Source organism: Lepidochelys kempii, chromosome 5 (genome assembly GCF_965140285.1).
Source record: "Lepidochelys kempii isolate rLepKem1 chromosome 5, rLepKem1.hap1, whole genome shotgun sequence".
Lineage (NCBI taxonomy): Eukaryota > Metazoa > Chordata > Testudines > Cheloniidae > Lepidochelys > Lepidochelys kempii.
The window spans coordinates 128,411,776-128,432,638 of record NC_136384.1 but is presented as its reverse complement, the minus strand read 5'-3'; the positions used below and the strand labels follow the sequence as shown (position 1 = coordinate 128,432,638).

Below are 20,863 nucleotides of genomic sequence, written 5' to 3'. Positions count from 1 at the left end.
CCTAGGAGAGATCCTCCTGTCCCTCATTGCTGCAGTACTACTTGCAGGTCTGCAAATACAGGAGAATCGTTTATTGGGTATATGCAGTGTTCATGAGAAGAGTGCAGAGCTCTGCAAACTCCATGCATGTCACAGATAGCAAGCACCAAAAAGTGACTCGTGGATTTGTTGGATTTTAAAAAAGTGGTGTCAAAATTACGGGATATGGATGCCATTGTGGGATGGAGAAAGTTGCATGCTGGGAATTCGACCCCTAGCTCCAAGAGATCCCTGGGCAAGCCATTTCTATCCCACAATATGTTGCAAAAATTTCCCAAAAGGTATTGTGCTGGACAGTGACAGGTGGCACAGTGAGAGTGGCAGATCATAGAATCATAGAATAACAGAGTTGGAAGGGACCTCTGGAGGCCATCTAGTCCAACCCCCTGCCCAGAGCAGGACCAATCCCAACTAAATCATCCCAGCCAGGGCTTTGTTAATCCTGACCTTAAAAACTTCTAAGGAAGGGGATTCCACCACCTCCCTAGGTAACGCGTTCCAGTGTTTCACCACCCTCCTAGTGAAAAAGTTTTTCCTAATATCCAACCTAAGTCTCCCCCACTGCAACTTGAGACCATAACTCCTTGTCCTGTCATCTGCTATCACTGAGAATAGTCTAGATCCATTCTCTTTTGGATCCACCTTTTAGGTAGTTAAAAGCAGCTATCAAATCCCCCCTCATTCTTCTCTTCCGTAGACTAAACATCCCAGTTCCCTCAGCCTCTCCTCATAAGTCATGTGTTCCAGTCCCCTAATCATTTTTGTTGCCCTCCGCTGGACATTGTCCAATTTTTCCACATCCTTCTTGTAGTGTGGGGCCCAAAACTGGACACAGTACTCCAGGTGAGGCCTCACCAATGTCGAATAGAGGGGAACGATCACGTCCCTCAATCTGCTGGCAATGTCCCTACGTATACATCCCAAAATGCCATTGGCCTTCTTGGCAACAAGGGCACACTGTTGACTCATATCCAGCTTCTTGTCCACTGTAACCCCTAGGTCCTTCTCTGCAGAACTGCTGCCTAGCCATTCGGTCTCTAGTCTGTAGCAGTGCATTGGATTCTTCCGTCCTAAGTGCAGGACTCTGCACTTGTCCTTGTTGAACCTCATCAGATTTCTTTTGGTCCAATCCTCTAATTTGTCTAGGTCCCTCTGTATCCTGTCCCTACCCTCCAGCGTATCTACCACTCCTCCCAGTTTAGTGTCATCCACAAACTTGCTGAGGGTGCAATCCACACCATCCTCCAGATCATTAATGAAGATATTGAACAAAACCGGCCCCAGGACCGACCCTTGGGGCACTCCGCTAGATACCAGCTGCCAACTAGACATGGAGCCATGGGTCACTACCCGTTGAGCCCGACAATCTAGCCAACTTTCTACCCACCTTGTGGTGCATCCATCCAGCCCATACTTCTTTAACTTATTGACAAGAATACTGTGGGGGACCGTGTGAAAAGCTTTGCTAAAGTCGAGGAATAACACGTCCACTTACTTTCCCTTCATCCACAGAACCAGTTATCTCATCATAGAAGGCAATTAGATTAGCCAGGCATGACTTGCACTTGGTGAATCCATGCTGACTGTTCCTGATCACTTTCGTCTCGTCTAAGTGCTTCAGAATTGATTCCTTGAGGACATGCTCCATGATTTTTCCGGGGACTGAGTTGAGGCTGACTGGCCTGTAGTTCCCAGGATCCTCCTCCTTCGCTTTTTTAAAGATTGGCACTACATTAGCCTTTTTCCAGTCTTCCGGGACTTCCCCCGATCGCCATGAGTTTTCAAAGATAATGGCCAATGGCTCTGCAATCACAGCCGCCAATTCCTTTAGCACTCTCGGATGCAACACATCTGGCCCCATGGACTTGTGCACGTCCAGTTTTTCTAAATGGTCCTGAACCACTTCTTCCTTCACAGAGGGCTGGTCATCTCCTCTCCATGCTGTGCTGCCCAGTGCAGTAGTCTGGGAGCTGACCTTGTTCGTGAAGACAGAGGCAAAAAAAGCATTGAGTACATTAGCTTTTTCCACATCCTCTGTCACTAGGTAGCCTCCCTCATTCAGTAAGGGGCCCACACTTTCCTTGGCTTTCTCCTTATTGCCAACATACCTGAAGAAACCCTTCTTGTTACTCTTAACATCCCTCGCTAGCTGCAACTCCAGGTGTGATTTAGCCTTCCTGATTTCATTCCTACATGCCCGAACAATATTTATATACTCCTCCCTGGTCATTTGTCCAATCTTCCACTTCTTGTAAGCCTCTTTTTTGTGTTTAAGATCAGCAAGCATTTCACTGTTAAGCCAAGCTGGTCGCCTGCCATATTTACTATTCTTTCTACACATCGGGATGGTTTGTTCCTGTAACCTCAACAGGGATTCCTTGAAATACAGCTAGCTCTCCTGGACTCCTTTCCCCCTCATGTTATTCTCCCAGGGGATCTTGCCCATCAGTTCCCTGAGGGAGTCAAAGTCTGCTTTTCTGAAGTCCAGGGTCCGTATTCTGCTGCTTTCCTTTCTTCCTTGTGTCAGGATCCTGAACTTGACCATCTCATGGTCACTGCCTCCCAGGTTCCCATCCACTTTTGCTTCCCCTTCTAATTCTTCCTGGTTTGTGAGCAGCAGGTCAAGAAGAGCTCCGCCCCAGTTGGTTCCTCCAACACTTGCACCAGGAAGTTGTCCCCTACAGTTTCCAAAAACTTCCTGGATTGTCTGTGCACCGCTGTATTGCTCTCCCAGCGGATATCAGGATGATTGAAGTCTCCCATGAGAACCAGGGCCTGCGATCTAGTAACTTCTGTGAGTTGCCGGAAGAAAGCCTCGTCCACCTCATCCCCCTGGTCCGGTGGTCTATAGCAGACTCCCACCACGACATCACCCTTGTTGCTCACGCTTCTAAACTTAATCCAGAGACTCTCAGGTTTTTCTGCAGTTTCATATCGGAGCTCTGAGCAGTCATACTGCTCCCTTACATACAGTGCAACTCCCCCACCTTTTTTGGCCTTCCTGTCCTTCCTGAACAGTTTATATCCATGACAGTACTCCAGTCATGCAAGTTATCCCACCAAGTCTCTGTTAGTCCAATCACATCATAATTCCCTACCTGCATTTACATGCTCGTCAGGAATGCGTGTCTGTGTGCAGTGCTGCTACAAGCAGCCAAGTATCCACATGCTTAAGCAATATGCGAAGTTTTGCGGCTGTATGCTGTTTTGGCTTGCGTCAACTGCAGTTTGTAGTATAGACATATCCTTAGGCTCCTAAGTCAGGCACTGTGATGCTGAGCTGAGCAATGCCTAAATAGTTATAAAAAATAGGGCCTAAGTGCCTAAGAGTATTGTAATCTCAGGCTTTAACGTGGGCTGTAGAACCCTGCCCAGAAAACTGGGTAAGGACTCACGTTGCTCATCTGTGCTGGGGTCTGTGTTGCTGCATTTTCACTGCTATTTTTAGTAGCAGTAGCTAGATTAAGGTTAGTGTGGATATGCCTGCCTAAACTGCAATCGTGCCTCGTGATTGTGGTGCAGACACCTCCTAAGTGACTCAAGCCTTGTGATGCTGAGTGGAGTAAAATCTGGGCTTAAGTGCTTACAGGTGATACTGAACCCAGTAATATGAGTGGTTGGAATTATTCCTTCCAATGTGCATTAATATGCATTTATTAACGTTGAATTTACCATTATGTCCCCACTTATCTACCTTCCCTCTGTACTACCCCAGTCTTAGGTTTCACTAAGTAATTGGGAACTTCATAATTTGACATCTTGCTGCTCACCCCTTTTCCAAATATTTACAAATATATCTGGCACTGGTTGTAATACAGAACTTTGAGGAACACCACTGTTAACAGCTACAGTATGTTGAAAACTGAACAACCATGTCTACTCTTTTTATTCTCTAGCCAATTTTTAATTTCACAGTACTTGATTGCTTTAAATCTCTTTTGTGAGTTATCCAGACTCCTTGAAAGTTCTAAGAAAGTTTGTCAACCAGTGTTGTTTTGTAGTTTGTTAATATGCTCAAGGAATTTTAATAGATTGGAGATGTGTAGTTTTCCTTTACAGAAACCATGCTGGTTTGTTCTGCTTTCCTGTTCATTCAGGGGCTTATTAATTAAGACTTCCCCTACCAGTTAGTTAAACTATTAATTCATTCCCAGGTTTGCCCCTATGGCATTTTTCTAGATATAGGTGTACAACATTTGGTACCTCTGGTTTTCTGGTATAATAGCTGATTTTAATGAGGTTGCGTATTTTTGTTAGTATCTCAGCTGCTTCATTCTTTAGCTCTTTCAGACCTGGTAGATGTATAATACTTGGTCCTGGTAGCCTTTTGCTAACTAACTGCTCAGATTGTTCTGGCACCACTTGTGTTGATCCTTCAGTGTTTGATAGTAGCTCATCTTTACAATGTGAAGAATTCCCCCATCATTCTCTAGAGAAGTAAATGTTCACCAGTATTTTTATCCTTATTAATTACTCTGTTTACTCCTTGCTGTTTCTGTGGACTCATCAGTTCTTTGGCTGGATTCCTACTAAAATACTTAGTCATATTTGTTTTTATGGCTTTGGCTATTTGCCCTTCAAATATCTTCTTAGCCTTCCTAACTAACATGTTATCTATTCTAATTTATACTTTCTATGAGCTTCTAGTGTTGAATTTCCATTTTCTGAGTGACTCTCCTATTTGGCGTGATCAACTTCTTGAAACTTGCCATTTCACCATACTTTTTTACTTTGTTTAGTGATATGTGTGCCTTTGATTATTGTATGGCTAAGTGTAAGTTTACTTACACTAGTTTTATTTGGCTAGCTTAATCATTTTTAAAATGCCCTTTTCTAAAGTTTGGCTGTCACCATGACAGTATGATTCTTTCCCTTCCCCCCACAAAGATGTGGAACCTAATTCTGTTGTGATCACCATTATCTAGTGGTTTAACAGTAGCTACTACTTATACCAACTACCGTACATCATTTTAAGAATAAGTCACAAATAGTCTCTCCTCTTTGGGTTCTGTAAACATAGCTGTCTTCTATGCAACAATCTTTTTAACGAGACTCCTACTATCTATGAACTGCTAAATCTTTCAGTTGCTTGGAAACTAAGCTAGAAAATGAATATTGAAAAAGGATTAATTTATGCTACAGAATTAGGTTCTGACCTATCTGTTATACAGCACAAGTTAAATGCACTTTTAGTGTGTCCTTAGCAGCTACTCACTACTTCATTTAATTATGAAACCTTAGAACCATACAACACTTCTTTTTACATTTACTTGTCTTCTCAGCCTTAAGAATTTGAAGTACTTCAAGTTTTTTCTCATGTCACATGCTATGTTTTTACAGTGCTAGAGGTGAAATGCATTTTAGTGGCTTAAATTTTAGTGGCTTACTGTACTTTTTTCAGTCCCATTACTCCTCCTATTGGTTCAAAAGCTTGGTTTCCGCTGGCCCATCATGTTTAATTACATACTTGAATTAAACAGAGGGAAAGAATAAAAAAGCAAAGAGTGCAAGGTAAAGGTTGAACACTATCTTCTTGCTGTATCCAAATAGGAAAGCTTGCGTGCTCTGAAGAACTTCATTCAGATTATGAAATGTATTCAAAAATAAACTAAAATTTGTAGTTCTGAACCAAACACTGTCAATCATTTTACTGAAAAGCAGTTTGGTGACACCTGCAGTGTGGGAGCTGAATGTAACTCATTGTAAAACCAGTTTTTCTTCCTGCTTTAATGTTAGTTCTATCATTTTATTCTACCAATATATGTTCCTTTACAGCAAGAATGTGTAAGCGGTGGCTTCTTTACCGTGCTTAAAATTACACAGATTTTAGCAGGTCATAGCTTGGCCCTTTCTGGGTCTGCTGTTTAAATAAAAGGAACTAAAATGATGCACAGAATTTGGTTTAATTTAGCAGAATTTAGCGTTTTCCTCAGACTTGGTTGCTTCCCATATTCTGGTTTGTGGGCTGCTCAGTTCACACCATGGGTCCTTTCTACAGAGCCAATCCTTGCTCCTTAATATTTGGCCGGGGCTAACAAACTACCTGCATCAATCGGGTCAGCAACGAAGTCACATTTTTCCAGGAGGATCAGCTAACAGCAACAGAGGAGATAAATTATACACTAAGTGCTCATGTATTGACATTTTGGAAAAGATTAGTGTGTTAAAATATTCTAGGGGCCAGCATTTAAATCTAAATCCATATATGTTGCTTGTTTACTGTATGCTTATGGAAGTAAAGGGATATGGAAGCTATATAGCATTGCGTGCTGTAGTCTAATTTCTAGCTATGATAAATATCTGTCATCCTAAAATGGTTTTAAGGGTGAAGTACAAAGTTCTTAAAATTTCAAGCAGACTTTCTTGCGATTCCAGAAGAGGAAAAAGTACATACCTATTTCTTAGTTAAAATACACCACTACCCAGTTTACAATCAGAGGCATGTACCATCCCCTAAAAAGGCTTTTGCAGATTTCTCTTTGCTCTGCCAGCGATATCAGAAATGCTGTGAAAAATGGTTTGAAAAGAGCTATTCTGTTTTAGAATCCCTGTCTTCCTTTTCTTTCATTATGGTATTTGTAATCTCCTTCACCTTGGAAGGAAAGACACATGCAGTTCAGATTTCTTAGTTTCATAGGAGATAACTTTGTCGGTATAGAGCTAATTTTATGTTTGAAGTCATCTTTTTTTCTTCCTGAGAACCTAGTTTTAGCTTTTAGGAAAACCATTTCTGTTTACTTTACAGCCACTTTATTCAAATACAACTTTTCTTCAATTTCGAAGTGAAGTTTTAACTATAGGAAAAATAGGCTATAAATACAAAGTACAACTTGATAAATTTTACCCAGCCAGACCTACTCCTTTTGATATTGTGCTCTGATGAACTTTCTTCAGGGTCCACTCTTCTCACTTTCATATACTTTAATTATTGGCTTGAATGGGATTACTTATATGAGTAAAACAAGCAGGATTTGGCCCTAAAATTTAGTCTTTTTCATCAGTAAAGGAGCTCTGTTATGCCACATGCTGGCATAACTTAGAAGAAAAACTGTTAAGATCAGAATATCAAACTCCTTCTAGCTGCTTACGGAATCTGAGCTATATTAATGTAGTAATTACCAATCCTTCTCATTTACATTATTCAAACCTCAAAATACTGTAGGTCTTACATTGTTTGTTTCACTGCCCATTTTTATCCGGTAAATCCTTTAAAATTATATAATACCCTTATTCCATACATAAAATGCCTGGGAGCCTGAAGTTGCATATTGATATCCCTAATACAAATTATTGTAATTAGGTTACTCCAAGACTTGCTACATAATCAGTACACCTGACATGCTAACAATTGTGTGTTTCTTCTATAGACACCAAAGATGCTGACTAGAAAGATTAAACTCTGGGATATTAATGCCCATATAACCTGTCGTCTCTGCAATGGATACCTTATTGATGCCACCACTGTAACAGAATGCCTACATACCTGTGAGTATGACTATGATGCTATAGCGTGTTAAAGAAAATTAATGTTTTTTTACTTCACATACTAGATACTTCAGTTTTCAGTTGACGTTTAAAAATCTATTGTGGCTCTGCCAAAACAATGCAAATTTTGCTATATACTTCACGTTGTAAGCAAAAATTATATTCTCATGAAGAGAACAAGAGAAGGAAAACCATGAGCCCTAGATGTGTTGCACAGAGCTGACACCATATATAATAAATGGAAGTGGTTTTAAAAAGTATCTTGCACTGATTTAAAAAAGTAGTCGTTATCTCAACAGCAATAATCAGACTGATTTTTCACATACGCAATATTGGTAGTTAAAAAAATTACCATACTAAATACTTGTTAGAAAATTTGGACGTTTAAATATGAAGACAAATGCTAGAAGGACTTTGAATTGTAACTAAGTTGATTTGGAAAAAAAACAAACCTTATTTTCTGGTTATTGTGTCTGTTCAGAACTCACCCTGGAGTGAGATGGGCAGAGCTCTGAAATTCTAGAGTACACTATAGGCAGTAGCAGCCATGAGTGCTAGTCCCTTCTCCCCAAACTGGTTGTCATACCCTACCCTTACAGTAACCTTATTACTTGCCTTTAAACCACCTGGTCAACTTCTTCTTCAATTACCACTCTAGCTCTTCATCCCCTCCAGCTTTGGGGTGGTGCAGTGTCTCTTTCTAGTGGTTTTTCTCTGCTTTCTATCTATTCTGATTATGTTGATAAGGGCCATCAGAGAGAGGTACTAGGATTAAACACCATCCAGTCTTGCCACCCTATCCTGTACCAGTTTTTACTTCTCCCACCCCAATGCAAGAACTTGGTTGTACAGGTGGCCTGGGCTGTACTGTGCCCCATAATCCTGAAATGTTATGATCCAAGGCTGGGATCTGCTCTGATGAAGAGGTTGCCAGTACGTGGCTGCTACTCTTTGCTTCGTGAATTACCAGTCTAGTTTTGGAATGATTCCTCCCTGGTGGAATGAGTTGAAGGGTGTTTTTTTTTGCTGATCCACCTAGTACCAAACTTTAGCAATGCTGTCATTAAAAGGACTATGTTTAAATGGCTGATAGAAACGATCTGCCAGACCTAAGGCTAGAAAGTCATGTCAAGGCTCATTCGATCTGAAGCAGGAAAGTCTTTGCTTGCCTGTAGCTGAGAAATATGCATGGCAGGCAAGCATGTTCCGTTCATGTAGGCAAGGCATAAATATGGTCATTGCTACATATGCTTGCCAAGCACTATTTCTTGGATTGGGACTCGAGAAGAATACTGTTTTGGGGTGACAATTATGCAGAACCTGTATCTGAAATAAGAAAGCTCAAATCTCCAGCCCCTCGAGCTTTTATATTTTCAGGTATGTCGTTCATTTGTGTTGTCCGTGCTTTTGGAAAGTTTTGTTACTTCTGGATCCATCCTTTAGTCTTATGTTAAGCTGGACAGGTGACAGGAGGTATGTTACCTTACTATAATTGAAAAACTACAACAAATCCTGTTGGTATTGGCATTGTTCAAATTGCATGTGCTGTTGGATAGTACTATGCTTGTCTTTTGGGATATTCCTTGAGTATGCAGGACACTCTATGCAGGACACACTGCTGTAAAGTATCTTTAGAGGAAGGAAAATTGTCGTTTTTATTTTCCCTTTTGGGAAATATTATCTTGGAGGAGTCTGTTTTAGATGTTGGATTATTTGCAACATTTACATATATTACGTGCTTTCAAGGCACTGACTTCTCTCAATCAATGCTATTTTTGTGTCTGGCTTTAATTTTGTTTTCTACTAACTGAGAACCAAACTGGAAGATTCCAAGGTACTATATGGGCACTGGCGGGGTGGCTCACATGTCTGGTTGCTACTTATTGCTTTCGGGGATACTCAAACCTTTAGAATTTCAGGGATTCCATCTGTCATGCTAGGTACTTAAAACTAGAGTGAGAATCCCTGCAAGGTGCCCTCCAGAGGAGGAGAATTATGGGGAAAGTAAATTTCCTCCATCTCTTCCCATGCTCTCTTCCTTCACATGTATCTTGGTAATTATAACTTTCCAGTCTTATGACATGGTTAGGACAAACTCCAACAGATACTGTGCTTTGGTAGCTATTAACAGTCTTCTCCTATTCATGCCTTTTTATTAACAATGGCAATAACAAAATGCAGCTTCTGTTAAAATTGTTTTAATACTTCATCTTCTACGTTGATACTTGGACGGCAGGATGTATATGAAAGCTGTCTTAATGTGTCATGAAAAGTTATGCTCCAAATATAGATTTTTATCTTCGTCATTCAAAGGGATAATAAAAGATGAGGAAAGATAGATTTCTTGGTTATAAACAACCAAAAAAAAAAAAAAAAGCTGACAGGAATGAAAATGTAAGAAAGGTAGTGTAGGAGATTGCAACGGATAGTGACTGCTATTTTCTAGTGGATGCTTTTTAAAATAAACATTCTAAATTATAGTTTAAAATAAGAAAAAAAACTTACAATTGAGTTTAAAGCTATAAATGATGGGTTTGATTCTGCTTTCATTGACTCATTGAGAGCAGGATTTGGGTTTCCTGGTTGCCTTCCTGGGCTTCCGCTCTGCATGAGAATCTGCTAGTCTGGACCCCTTCACCTGTGTAGAGTCCCACTGAGGCAGATTCCTCTGCAGGATCTGGGCTTCAGTGAGCAGTGCTACTAGACTTGGTTTATGGTTCAGGATAAGAATGCTGTCCTACTAGTTAAGTCATTGACAGCAGCTGCTAACAATGTTATCTTAAATGTAATGACTGAAAATACTGTAATCCGTTCATACATTACACCTTTGCTGACTTTTGGCTTTTGATTTGTAATTATTCTTCAAACATACATCAACTTGTGTGAGAGGTAGATGGCACTGTTTAACTGCAGAAAGTATACCTCTGTAACTTAGTCTTTAGAACTCTTATAGCACTGTTGGGTAAAAATAATGAATCAGCCTGAGTTATTAGAAAGATGCTCACTTACCCAAAATTCCCACTTTATATTTGCACAGAAATTTCAGTAACTCAAAAATCATTAGAAAAAAGAAAAATCTTTAGCTGGAATTCATTTATCACATAAGTAATTACTGTTTGCAGTGTTGTACTTGTGTTGGTCCTGGGATTTTAGGGAGACAAGGTGGGTGAAGTAATATCTTTTATAGGACCAACTTCTGTTGGAGAAAGACAAGTTTTGAGCTACACAGTCCAGAAGAAGAGCTCTTTGTAGATCAAAATCTTCTCTTTCACCTATCTTGTCTCTATAAGCAATTACTATCCAAGTAAATAATTTTGTATGATTTTCTTTTAAACAGTTAATAGTATTTGGTTAAAATGAGTAACTTGTTTGTAAATTTATGTAAAATGAAACGAATACAATTATGTATATAGACTTTGAAACAGGTCCAAAAGCAAACTATTGTGCAGTGCTCTATTATGATTGTTTTAATATTTGTAATTATAACGTACGTTGTATTTGGTCTGAGGTGAAATAGCACCTGAATGCACTTTTTCAGCTAGGAGCTGCATGTTCACTAAACAGCAACTTCTCGGAAGGAAATATTTTCTTTGCCCAAAGTTTATTTCCTTGGCTAAGTTTCCTTTCGTTTACAACCACAGCTCTAACTTTCTTTCTAGCATATGGTATTTTGGGTTGTGTATTATGTATTCTAATAGTTTTGAAGTAAGCTTTACCTGTTCAGGAACAGGACAATAACATAATATGTCCTTCATACGTTGATTGTCATCTACCATTGTTCTGTTTTAAGAACTCCCATGAAAGATAATAGAGATTGTGTGTTATTCAGTGGTATATTAGAACTTATTTATATGAAATATAAGGGACAAAATCTGAATTGTGTGTGAGTTCTGTTTCTATTTCTATGCAATTTGTGTTTTTGTGAACATTTGAAAAGAAATTAAATGTGAACTTGTTTTAGTAGGTGTTTTTTCTTCCTAATTATAAATGTGTCTGCAGTCTGTAGAAGTTGCCTGGTGAAGTATTTGGAGGAAAATAACACCTGTCCAACATGTAGAATTGTTATACATCAGAGCCATCCACTACAGTATATCGGGTAAGTGTGCAGCATGAAATGAAAATCACAGATAATTAAAATCATTAAAGGTCATGTGTAGATATCTCCGATTATGGCACGATTCTTTACCAGATTTTCTTACTTCCCTGCTATTCTTTCTTAAATACTTAAAAGCGAGGCGCTTGATTTGAAATTAAAATAATGATTCTGTGTAAGCAAAGTGGGAGATTGAACTTTGAAGTGATCTTTGAAACTTAATGTGTTTGGTCAAATTTAAGAACAAGCAAAATATTTGTCTAGTTTTTACCAATTTCTACTGAAGTTTAGTTGGATTTAGTAATTTCTGGTTAGACTTTATCTGGCTCTCATAGGTTGTATATAATCTATTTCTGATTGTGCGAATTACATGTTTATCTAATATTTCATTATATTCACATGACTGGTAGTTCAAATGTATTTTTTGTTATGGCAGATGCACTCTGGTTTTAATCTTTTATTTGAGGTACTATTCAAAGACTGAAATCTGAAGGTGGCAGCATTGTCATTGTTTAGTCTTCTGAGTGACAGTTAATTTGCAGGATAATCTAATTACACATAGGAGGTAGAGCAGCAGAAAGGTTAGACCGACCTCTTTTGGTTGGAGCCAATGCTGAAGGATTTGTACCTGCCCTCTTTCTAAGCCCACAGCCACTCAATGTCCATTCACAACATGCCCTAGCATGTTTGTGGTATCCTGCTTGTATTGTCCTCTCTTTCTGTGTCTCTACTGTATAATATATTTTTGCAGGTTGTGCTTTCCCTTACTTTTTCTCCTACAGTTTCCTCTCAACTTAAATATTTCTAAGGCATCGGTCACCATGATAATCAACTGCTGCTATTGGCTCACCTGGCTTGGTCCACACTAAAGAACTGTACTACTGCAGATTTCACTGCTGAAAATGCAGCGCTGTAAGTTGGATCGGGGCAGTGCATCCACACCAGCTATTCTTTTAAGGTGCACTTCTGCCCTGCCTCCAAGCAAAGTATTTGATGAAATTGTTAGTTGCACTACTTTGAATATGTATCCCACAGTCCCTGGCACAGATGCTGAAAGCAGTGGATTTTGAAAAGTGTAGTCAACCCCCTGCCTTCCTTCCCCCCATTTTCTAGTTGATGACACAAATTTGGGAAGTAGTAAATAACGAAGAAGATAAATCACTGATTCAGAGCGATCTGGATCACTTGATGAGCTGGGTGCAAGCAAACAATGTAACAATGTAACAAACAATGGCAAATGTAACTGTGTACATCTAGGAACTAAGAATGTAGGCCATGCTTACAGGATGGGGGATTCTATTCTGGAATCAGTGACTCAGAAAAAGATTGGGGGATCCTGATGAATAATCAGTTGAACATGAACTCCTGTGTGACAGTGTCCAAAAGGATTAGTGCAGTCGTGGGATGCATAAAAATGGAAAACTTGAGTTTCCCAGAGAGGTTATTTTACCTCTGTATTTGGCACTGGTGCCACCGCTGCTGGACTACTGTACCCAGAGCTCTGGTGTCTGTTGATAAATTGGAGACCGTTCAGAGAGGAGGCATGAGAATGAGTAAAGGATTAGAAAACTTGGCTTAGGGTGATAGTTTCAAGAAGCTCTATTTATTTAGCTTAACAAAGAGAAGGTTAAGGGGTGACTTGATTACAGTCTGTAAGTACCTACCTATATGGGAACAAATATTTGATAATGAGCTCTTCAGTCTAGCAGAGAAAGGCTTAACATAATTCAGCGGCTGGAAGTTGAATCTAGACAAATTCGGACTGGAAATAAGGTGTAAATTTTTAACAGAGAGAGAGAGAGAGAGAGAGAGAGAGAGAGAGAGTGTAACCATTGGAAAAATTTGCTAAGGGTCGCGGAGGATTTTTCATCCCTAGTAACTTTTAAATCAAAATTGCATGTCATCCTAAGAGATTCTCTAGGAATTATTTTGGGAAAGTTGTCTGGCCTGTGTTATATAGAAGTCAGACTAGATGGTCACAGTGGTTCCTTTGTTCAAGCTGCTGTTGAAGATATACGATTTTTCGACTAGAGAATGTGTACAGGAAGGAAATTGTTTTATATAAATCTTAATTCTGTTAATCACTTGTTATGCAGACCCATAGCTTGACTTCTTCCCCTCCACAGCCCCCGGTCCAGCTGGGAAATAGGTAACCTAAGCACCTCTCGTGATTCAGAAGTGAGAAGGCAGTTAAGTTTTTATACCTGCTTGCTGCTATGTATTGGTTACTGTAGTTTGACTGACTGCTTGACTGTGGTTCATTTATATTGAAATGCTCTTGGTGAAGCATCTGCAATCTGGAAATAGACCCCTCACACTCATGTTAGAGACTTAGCTAAAATGGGGATGTTCCATTAGTTCATTTAAACCTAATTGTTCTCCTCATGCTCTTAAAATATTGTTTAAAAGGTTGAAGTAACTAGTAAACTGCTACTAACTCTGTTACTGCTGTTTCTGTCTGAGTGGTCTCCGCTGTTGTGGAGTACTGCTGAGAACTGACCTCTGTTACGAGCATACACTCCTGCCTTGGAGTCAGAGCCAGTGCTCAACATGGTACATTTTTCCAGGGTAATGCCAGCTGTCAGCTGGGATGGGTGTATTTTTAAAATTATTGCACTATTTTTGCTTAATATTAGAACTTGGTAGTATCGTTTCAGAGGTCTGGTAACATTCTGGCCCTTTCAAATGGTACTTTTCTAGATAGAATTGCCCTTTCTTGATTTTTCTTTGTTTGAATTTCTGTTGAAAGCGAATCAGTAGATTAGCTTCTCCAAGGAGGTTGAGGGCTAGAGGTTTAGGGTCTTGACCAATTTTGCTTTTTTCCCCCTCCATGCCTAGTGTCAGGCCACCTTACCTTTCTGCTTAAGAATCACTGGACAACACAGCTTTGTGAGCTGCTCATTGCTGCTCTTAAATTTGAATGGAAGTGGTTGGATTAAGAGCAATTTACTGTCTTTGCCTATAAACAGCTGAATATATGGGCTTAACTCCTTTTTCTTGATTTATATGCTTTTCCTGTGCATGCTTTTCTCTAGCTGTTCGTTAGAAAAGGAACATAGTATGGATAATTTCGCCAAACATCCCCAAATGTGGGATTGAAGGACCTGGGGATGTTAACATCTCCTAGTGTATCTGTGCATTCTCATAACAAAATGGTCTGTCTATCTATATAGGAATGTTGGTCTAATCCCATATGGGCAAATTCATTGCTGGTGGAAATAGGTAAATATCTGTTGAAGTTGTTGTAGTTGCACCAGTTTATCACCAGCAAAGAATGTGGTATGTAACTTCATGAAACAGCTGTGTATGGAGGAAAACAAAATCTTCTAGACTCTATTTAAAATAGCTGTAAGAGAAATAAGACTTTTGTAACAGAATAGGGACCCTGTAATTTAGATAGTCAAGCTGCATAGCAGCAGAAATAGCTGGGACCAGATTCTCTGGTGCAGTGCACTATAACTAATGAAAATTTGATTTAAGTATTGTTCCACATGTATGAGAAATGTACAGTTATTCATAAAGATGTTTGTACCATTGCAAACCTTCAGTAATATCCTTTGGCTGATACCGTGCTGAATAGGAAGGCCGTGTTAAAGTGTATTTTTCCTCATCTTGAGCCAAAAATTGCCTGCCTTAGGTCAAAATTCTATCGAGGTATAGTAAAATGTGCATTACCAACATGTGTACCTTGATGCAGTTGGGCGCAATTCCACATTCTGCTCTAGACGGATCATTCATGTTCTTCTGTGTTCTGTTAAGGGTGGACTTCAGAAAATTCACACAGCCTGTTAACATTCTAGTGTGTCATTCTCCACATCACATGGGCTACTTTATTACCTTCTGCCTTGACGGTTGGGGCCTTATCAGGCTTCCTTTCTCATCTTGCTCCTTCCAGTCCACTAAAATCATTTTCTCATATTACATCTTTCTGATGTTCAATTACCATTTATAAATCTGAATATTCTCTACTGTGATGTTTAAAAGTCTATATTCCTGTCTGCATAATCTATTTAATATTGGAGTCTTTCTCTTTAAGTGAGATGACATTTAGAATAGAGATGATTGATTAAAAAACAGGAAGTTTTCAAATTCTAATTGTTTTGTTCTTTTTGCCAGTCATGACAGAACAATGCAAGATATTGTTTACAAACTTGTGCCAGGCCTTCAAGATGGTAAGTCTTGGTATGTCTTCTTTTAGCTGTAAATGTTAGATTTACAAAGAGCTACTGTGCATGTTTAAGGGATAGCATAGGTTTTTCACCTGCTTGCTGCTTTTAGACAAAGATAGTGGTGAAAAATATACAGTGGAAGCATTTCTGCACTTATTCAAATTCTAGCACTGATTTCACTTTATCCTTCAATATGTGCTTTCTGTTAATGTTAGACACCCAGTACTGGAAAATGTTCCAGTCATGAAAATTGTGGGGATGTTTCAGGAAAATTAAAACATTGTATAATGTTGTGTAACACTTTAAAGCAAACTTTTGTGTGTTGGCATTATATTTTGTATGTACATTTTGTTTTGAATTCTACGTTTATTCAATCATTTGGTTGCTGCTTTCCCAAGTTGTCAAAAGTGAAACATTTAATGCAGAGAAAATGTTTGGTTTCAGCATAATTTTCTTCCTTTTGTACTTTAGGCCTTTGCTAACAGGTAACTTCTAATTTGTGTGCTTCTTCTCATAACAGTAATAGTTTGACAATATTGGGTGTCTTGAGCTGAAGGAATATTCTGTACCAACTACTGGACCATTCTCATTTTTTTTCAGTAGTGTTTTACTACCTGTTTAGGTGGAAAATTTTCATTGAAACTAAGTTGTCAAGTCAAGAGGACATTCTCTCACTTTTAAATATGCAAGTTTAAGTAAAGAGACTATATATAAATGAAATTCTTTCAGGCTAAAAATTAGAAATAGGGAGAAAAAAGGAAATTCTGAATCTCTTACATGTGTAACTAAACAGGCATGTATCATGTACTTCAACTGAGAGATTTGTAGAAGGATACATGGAAAAATATGGAGTAGCTTTAAAATCCATATGATCTGAAATCACAGAAATGATGTAATAGCAGCCTGGGAAGATGAGGTGGTTATTCTACAGCTGAATGACAAGATATGTGGTGTAACTTGATAAAATGGCAATTAGGAAAAGCAGAGATGCAGCCAAAAGTGAAGGGATAGTGTTGTTCACACTCCGATAAGTGCCTCTTCTTGCTGGGAAGTTTCTTCTATGAGGAAGTGGGAGAGGTTTGAAACAATTTTATAAATGTTACATTGACACTTATTAGTGAAACTGTTTAAATTTTTAAACAGCGGAAATGAGAAAGCAGAGAGAATTCTATCATAAACTAGGCATGGAAGTACCAGGGGACATCAAAGGGGAGACCTGCTCTGCTAAGCAACATTTAGATTCGCATCGGAATGGTAATTTATTTTTGTTTGCTCTCTTTGGGAAAAATGCCATTATGCTAATAAGATTATTCTAAACACCAATCATAATTATAGAAATTGTTATGTAGTATTGTACATTCTGAATGTGACTGCATTAAACATCTAATGGTGTTAAGTTGTACTACTCCTGGAGAAATTCTGCGTCACTATGCACACACAGAATTCATGTCCCCCACGGATTTCTTTGCTTCCCCTCAGAAAAATGACTTTCTGACAGGGGAAGCAAAGGGAAGTTACAAGAGCGGTCACGCACCTCTCCCTAGCAGCTCAGGCACATAGTTTAATGCACCTGGAGCAGCTGGCAGAGAGGCAAATCACTATGGTGGCTCCTACCCTGCACTGGGATCAGCTGCTAGACCCACCCCCAGAAACCTCCCCTGGCTGCAGGAAGCTCAGCATCCTCCATTGCTTCCAGCCCTCATCACACCTCAGCTGCAGGGAAGGGGTCACTGTATGGGGAGCTGCTCCCCTGTCTGCCCAACCCCCTGCATCCAGACCCCCCATACTCGGACCCATCCTGCCAAGCCTCATCCCAGAATCTGCCCCCCACACCCCTCCATACCTGAATCCTACCCTGCTGAACCTCAACCCCTACATCTGGAGACCCCCTTGCACCCAGACCCCCTGTCTCCAGACCTCCACCTCTGCACCCAGACCACCCCCTGCACCTGGACCACCCCAATGAGCTCCCTCACACCCAGATCCCCCACCCCACTGAGCCCTAGCTAGCTGCACCCAGACCCCCAAGCCCCACTCCCCCAGCACCTAGCCCCCCACCTTCCCGCTGAGCCCCTCATACTCAGACCCTCCCCTGCAGAGTCCCATTGCCCCTGCACCTGAAACCCCAGAACAAGCCTCTGTGCATCCAGATTACCTCCACACCTGGATCCCTCACTGAGCTGTCTGCACCCAGATTGTCCCACACAGAACCCTCTCACTCCACACCTGGATCCCCACACACTGAGCCCCTCCACACTTGGTTCCTGCCTGGTTGAGCCTGCCTACCCCACACCTGGTGCATTTGGCATGGAGGGGCAGGGCCCTGCAGTGTTTCTGGGGCAGGCTCAGCCCTTGCGCTACGTAAAGTTGGATGCAGCCTCAGGACCAAGTCAGTGTCCTGGGATGGGGGAGGGAGGCTGCAGGGTGATCTCCCACCTCTGTGTAGCCAGTGGCCTGTGCTCCTCGCTGCCATGCTGGAACCTCCACATTTATTCCTTGATAAATAAAACTTGCAGAATTTTTAATTTTTTGGCGCAGAATTCCCTCAGGAGTACTATATGCTCACCTCCTAGGGTGTGGTGAGTCCGCTTTGCATCACACTACCTCTACCCTTAAACCATCTTAACTGGCCATAGGAAGACCACCCCCGCCTGGGATATCTTTTGGAATAGTGCTGGTGTAGGAGCTCCTACACTACCATGATACTGGCTGCTAGCAGAGTTGGCCATGGTGAGGGTTATGGTCTGCTGATACCCAGTTGCCACCATGGACCCGTGGGGCTGTTGACAGTCGCTTAAAGTAGCAAGCCCAAGATTTGGTGGAGAGCAAAGGTCACATTCCTGAGCTGTGATTTCCCCTCTTGCTATATCCAGGGATTTGGACCATAATTTTGTTTGTCGGTAGAGATTGATTGTGCATGCATAATTCAACCCCCCCGCCCACTCCCAAATTTCCTATTAAATATAGTTTTTAGTGACCAAAAAAAAAAAAGTATCACACAACAGTTTTCAGAGTTTACTTAAAATTTGAGTGAACAGCACATCAATGCATAAAGCTAGGGATATCACACACTAATACTAGGAAATTTGAACAGTTAGGGCTGGAATTATATTTTACTAATAAATGTAATACCTTAAGGCTTCTTTTTGAGAGGAAAAGGAATAGAAATTACTGCGTATATAATACTTAGCAGAGTTGACATTTCTTTGGCAACCTGAAGTTTTTGAACTTCCTGACTTTCGAATACAATCTTGGGACAGTAATGGTGCATTGATAATCTTTTTTTAAGGAGAAAATTATTTTTCGACATGGTGACTGTCCAGCTTGTAAGTCCTTCAAAGCAACAAATGCTTTCTTCCTTAGCTGTGCATTTATGTCCTGCTTTAAAGCTCAGTGTCAGTCTTTCCATTGTCCTCAGTGGGTTTTGGATTAGGGCCCTTGAAACATAGGTGCACTGCCTGTGAATCTACACCTAGCTAAGTATGCATCCAGAAAATCCCAAAGATGGTTAACCTCCTTTTTAACTTTTATAAAATGAGCTCACCCCCAGTCTGACACATTCAGAAACTTATAAAACCCCATTTGCTTTGTCTTGATTTTATTTTTGTTACTATCGATTGAGATTACCTACAGTTTAACATCTTTTAATTTCATGATTATAATGCTTTCCTTTTTTATTTAAGGTGAAACTAAAGCTGATGAGAGTTCAAACAAAGAAACATCAGAAGAAAAACAGGAAGAAGATAATGACTATCACAGAAGTGATGAACAGGTAGAATATCTTTCAGGCAACTTTTACTTAGTTTTAGGTTACCATTTAACTTTATTTTCGTTATGTGCTATGAAGGACAAATAATCTTTTATATCCATACTTTCATCAGTTGATAGAAGCAAGGTACTGTTTTTCCATGCTTTTTAGTAGAATGTATAAAGTTGAACCAAGTGCCTTTATGTGTAGGGAAGGGGTGGCGTTTGTTTTTCAAGAAAATCTCATTAAGGATCAGTGGCCGTTATAATTGTGATTGATTGTCCTCTAGCCTGAAGTGAATTAAAAAATGTGCCTCAAAACTGGTATGTGAGGTCTGTGGCTGAGAAAATTACTCTCTAAAAATGCAAAGTAATTTAAATCTAGAACTTTATCTAACACCTTAAAATATATTTAATACAGATGATGATTTGTTTTTGCTACTTTGTAGCAAAAACAGCAAGGAAGGAAGAGAACTAATGGCATCTTTTTATACTCCAAATCAGGACCAAAATAGCTGTCATAGGACCAGCTCCATAGTCCCTTACCTAGGCAAAGCAATTGATTGCTTAGCCTGCTGTTTGGATGAGAGCCAGATGGCTGAGGCAAAATCCATAGAAGTTGGAGTTGTGATGTTGGTTGGGAAAAAACAGGAAAAAATGGCAGAGATACCACCTCTGCTGAGGGTGTTCAGTTGCCGTTTGTGGCGCAGGTGTGCATTTTATCAATCTGTCTGGACTTTCATCTGCTAGTAAAGTAGGTCAGTTTTTTCACCTTTACGTATGGCCAGGAGATTGTAGTTGTTAACTGCACTACAGCTTAAACCACTCTTCAGATAAAAAAAACGTGTAGAATAAACTAGCTCATCTGTTATGGAATCCATCCATTCCCCCTCCCTCCCCTCTCCCCCCAGTAAAGCATAGGAAACCGTGCTTTTAAATCTACACTGGCTTCCCATCCCCCAAGTACTGGCTACAATTGAAGGTGTTGGCCTTTTACCTATAAAGGCATAAATGGCCTGGGACCTACTTTTCTGAAAGATGACCTCTTTCCCTCTGCCATCCTGCCACATTGAGATCCATGGGGATGCCACCCAGATACAGGGCCGCTGGCAAAGCATTTTCTGAAGGCTCCTTTAGGTTTGGGATACTCGCTCCCTGTCTGAAGCTGCTCTCATTAATCCACCTCGTGGCACACTGCAAGTCCCATTTAGAATCATAGAATCATAGAATATCAGGGTTGGAAGGGACCCCAGAAGGTCATCTAGTCCAACCCCCTGCTCAAAGCAGGACCAATCCCCAACTAAATCATCCCAGCCAGAGCTTTGTCAAG

General features: G+C 40.2%; 1 protein-coding gene across 18 annotated transcripts in view; it reads left to right on the top strand.

Moving 5' to 3' along the window:
• PCGF3 (polycomb group ring finger 3) overlaps window positions 1–20,863 on the top strand; it is a 108,707-nt gene that overhangs the window by 73,540 nt on the left and 14,304 nt on the right. For 17 of the 18 annotated variants that reach the window (XM_073345792.1, XM_073345797.1, XM_073345787.1 and 14 more), the window contains 5 exons: window positions 7,407–7,524; window positions 11,524–11,620; window positions 15,734–15,789; window positions 16,930–17,040; window positions 19,470–19,558. In XM_073345792.1, coding sequence (XP_073201893.1) covers window positions 7,407–7,524; window positions 11,524–11,620; window positions 15,734–15,789; window positions 16,930–17,040; window positions 19,470–19,558 — 471 coding nt within the window. Of the gene's footprint in view, window positions 1–7,406; window positions 7,525–11,523; window positions 11,621–15,733; window positions 15,800–16,929; window positions 17,041–19,469; window positions 19,559–20,863 lie in introns of all 18 variants that reach the window. The other variant, XM_073345793.1, reaches the window with a different exon arrangement.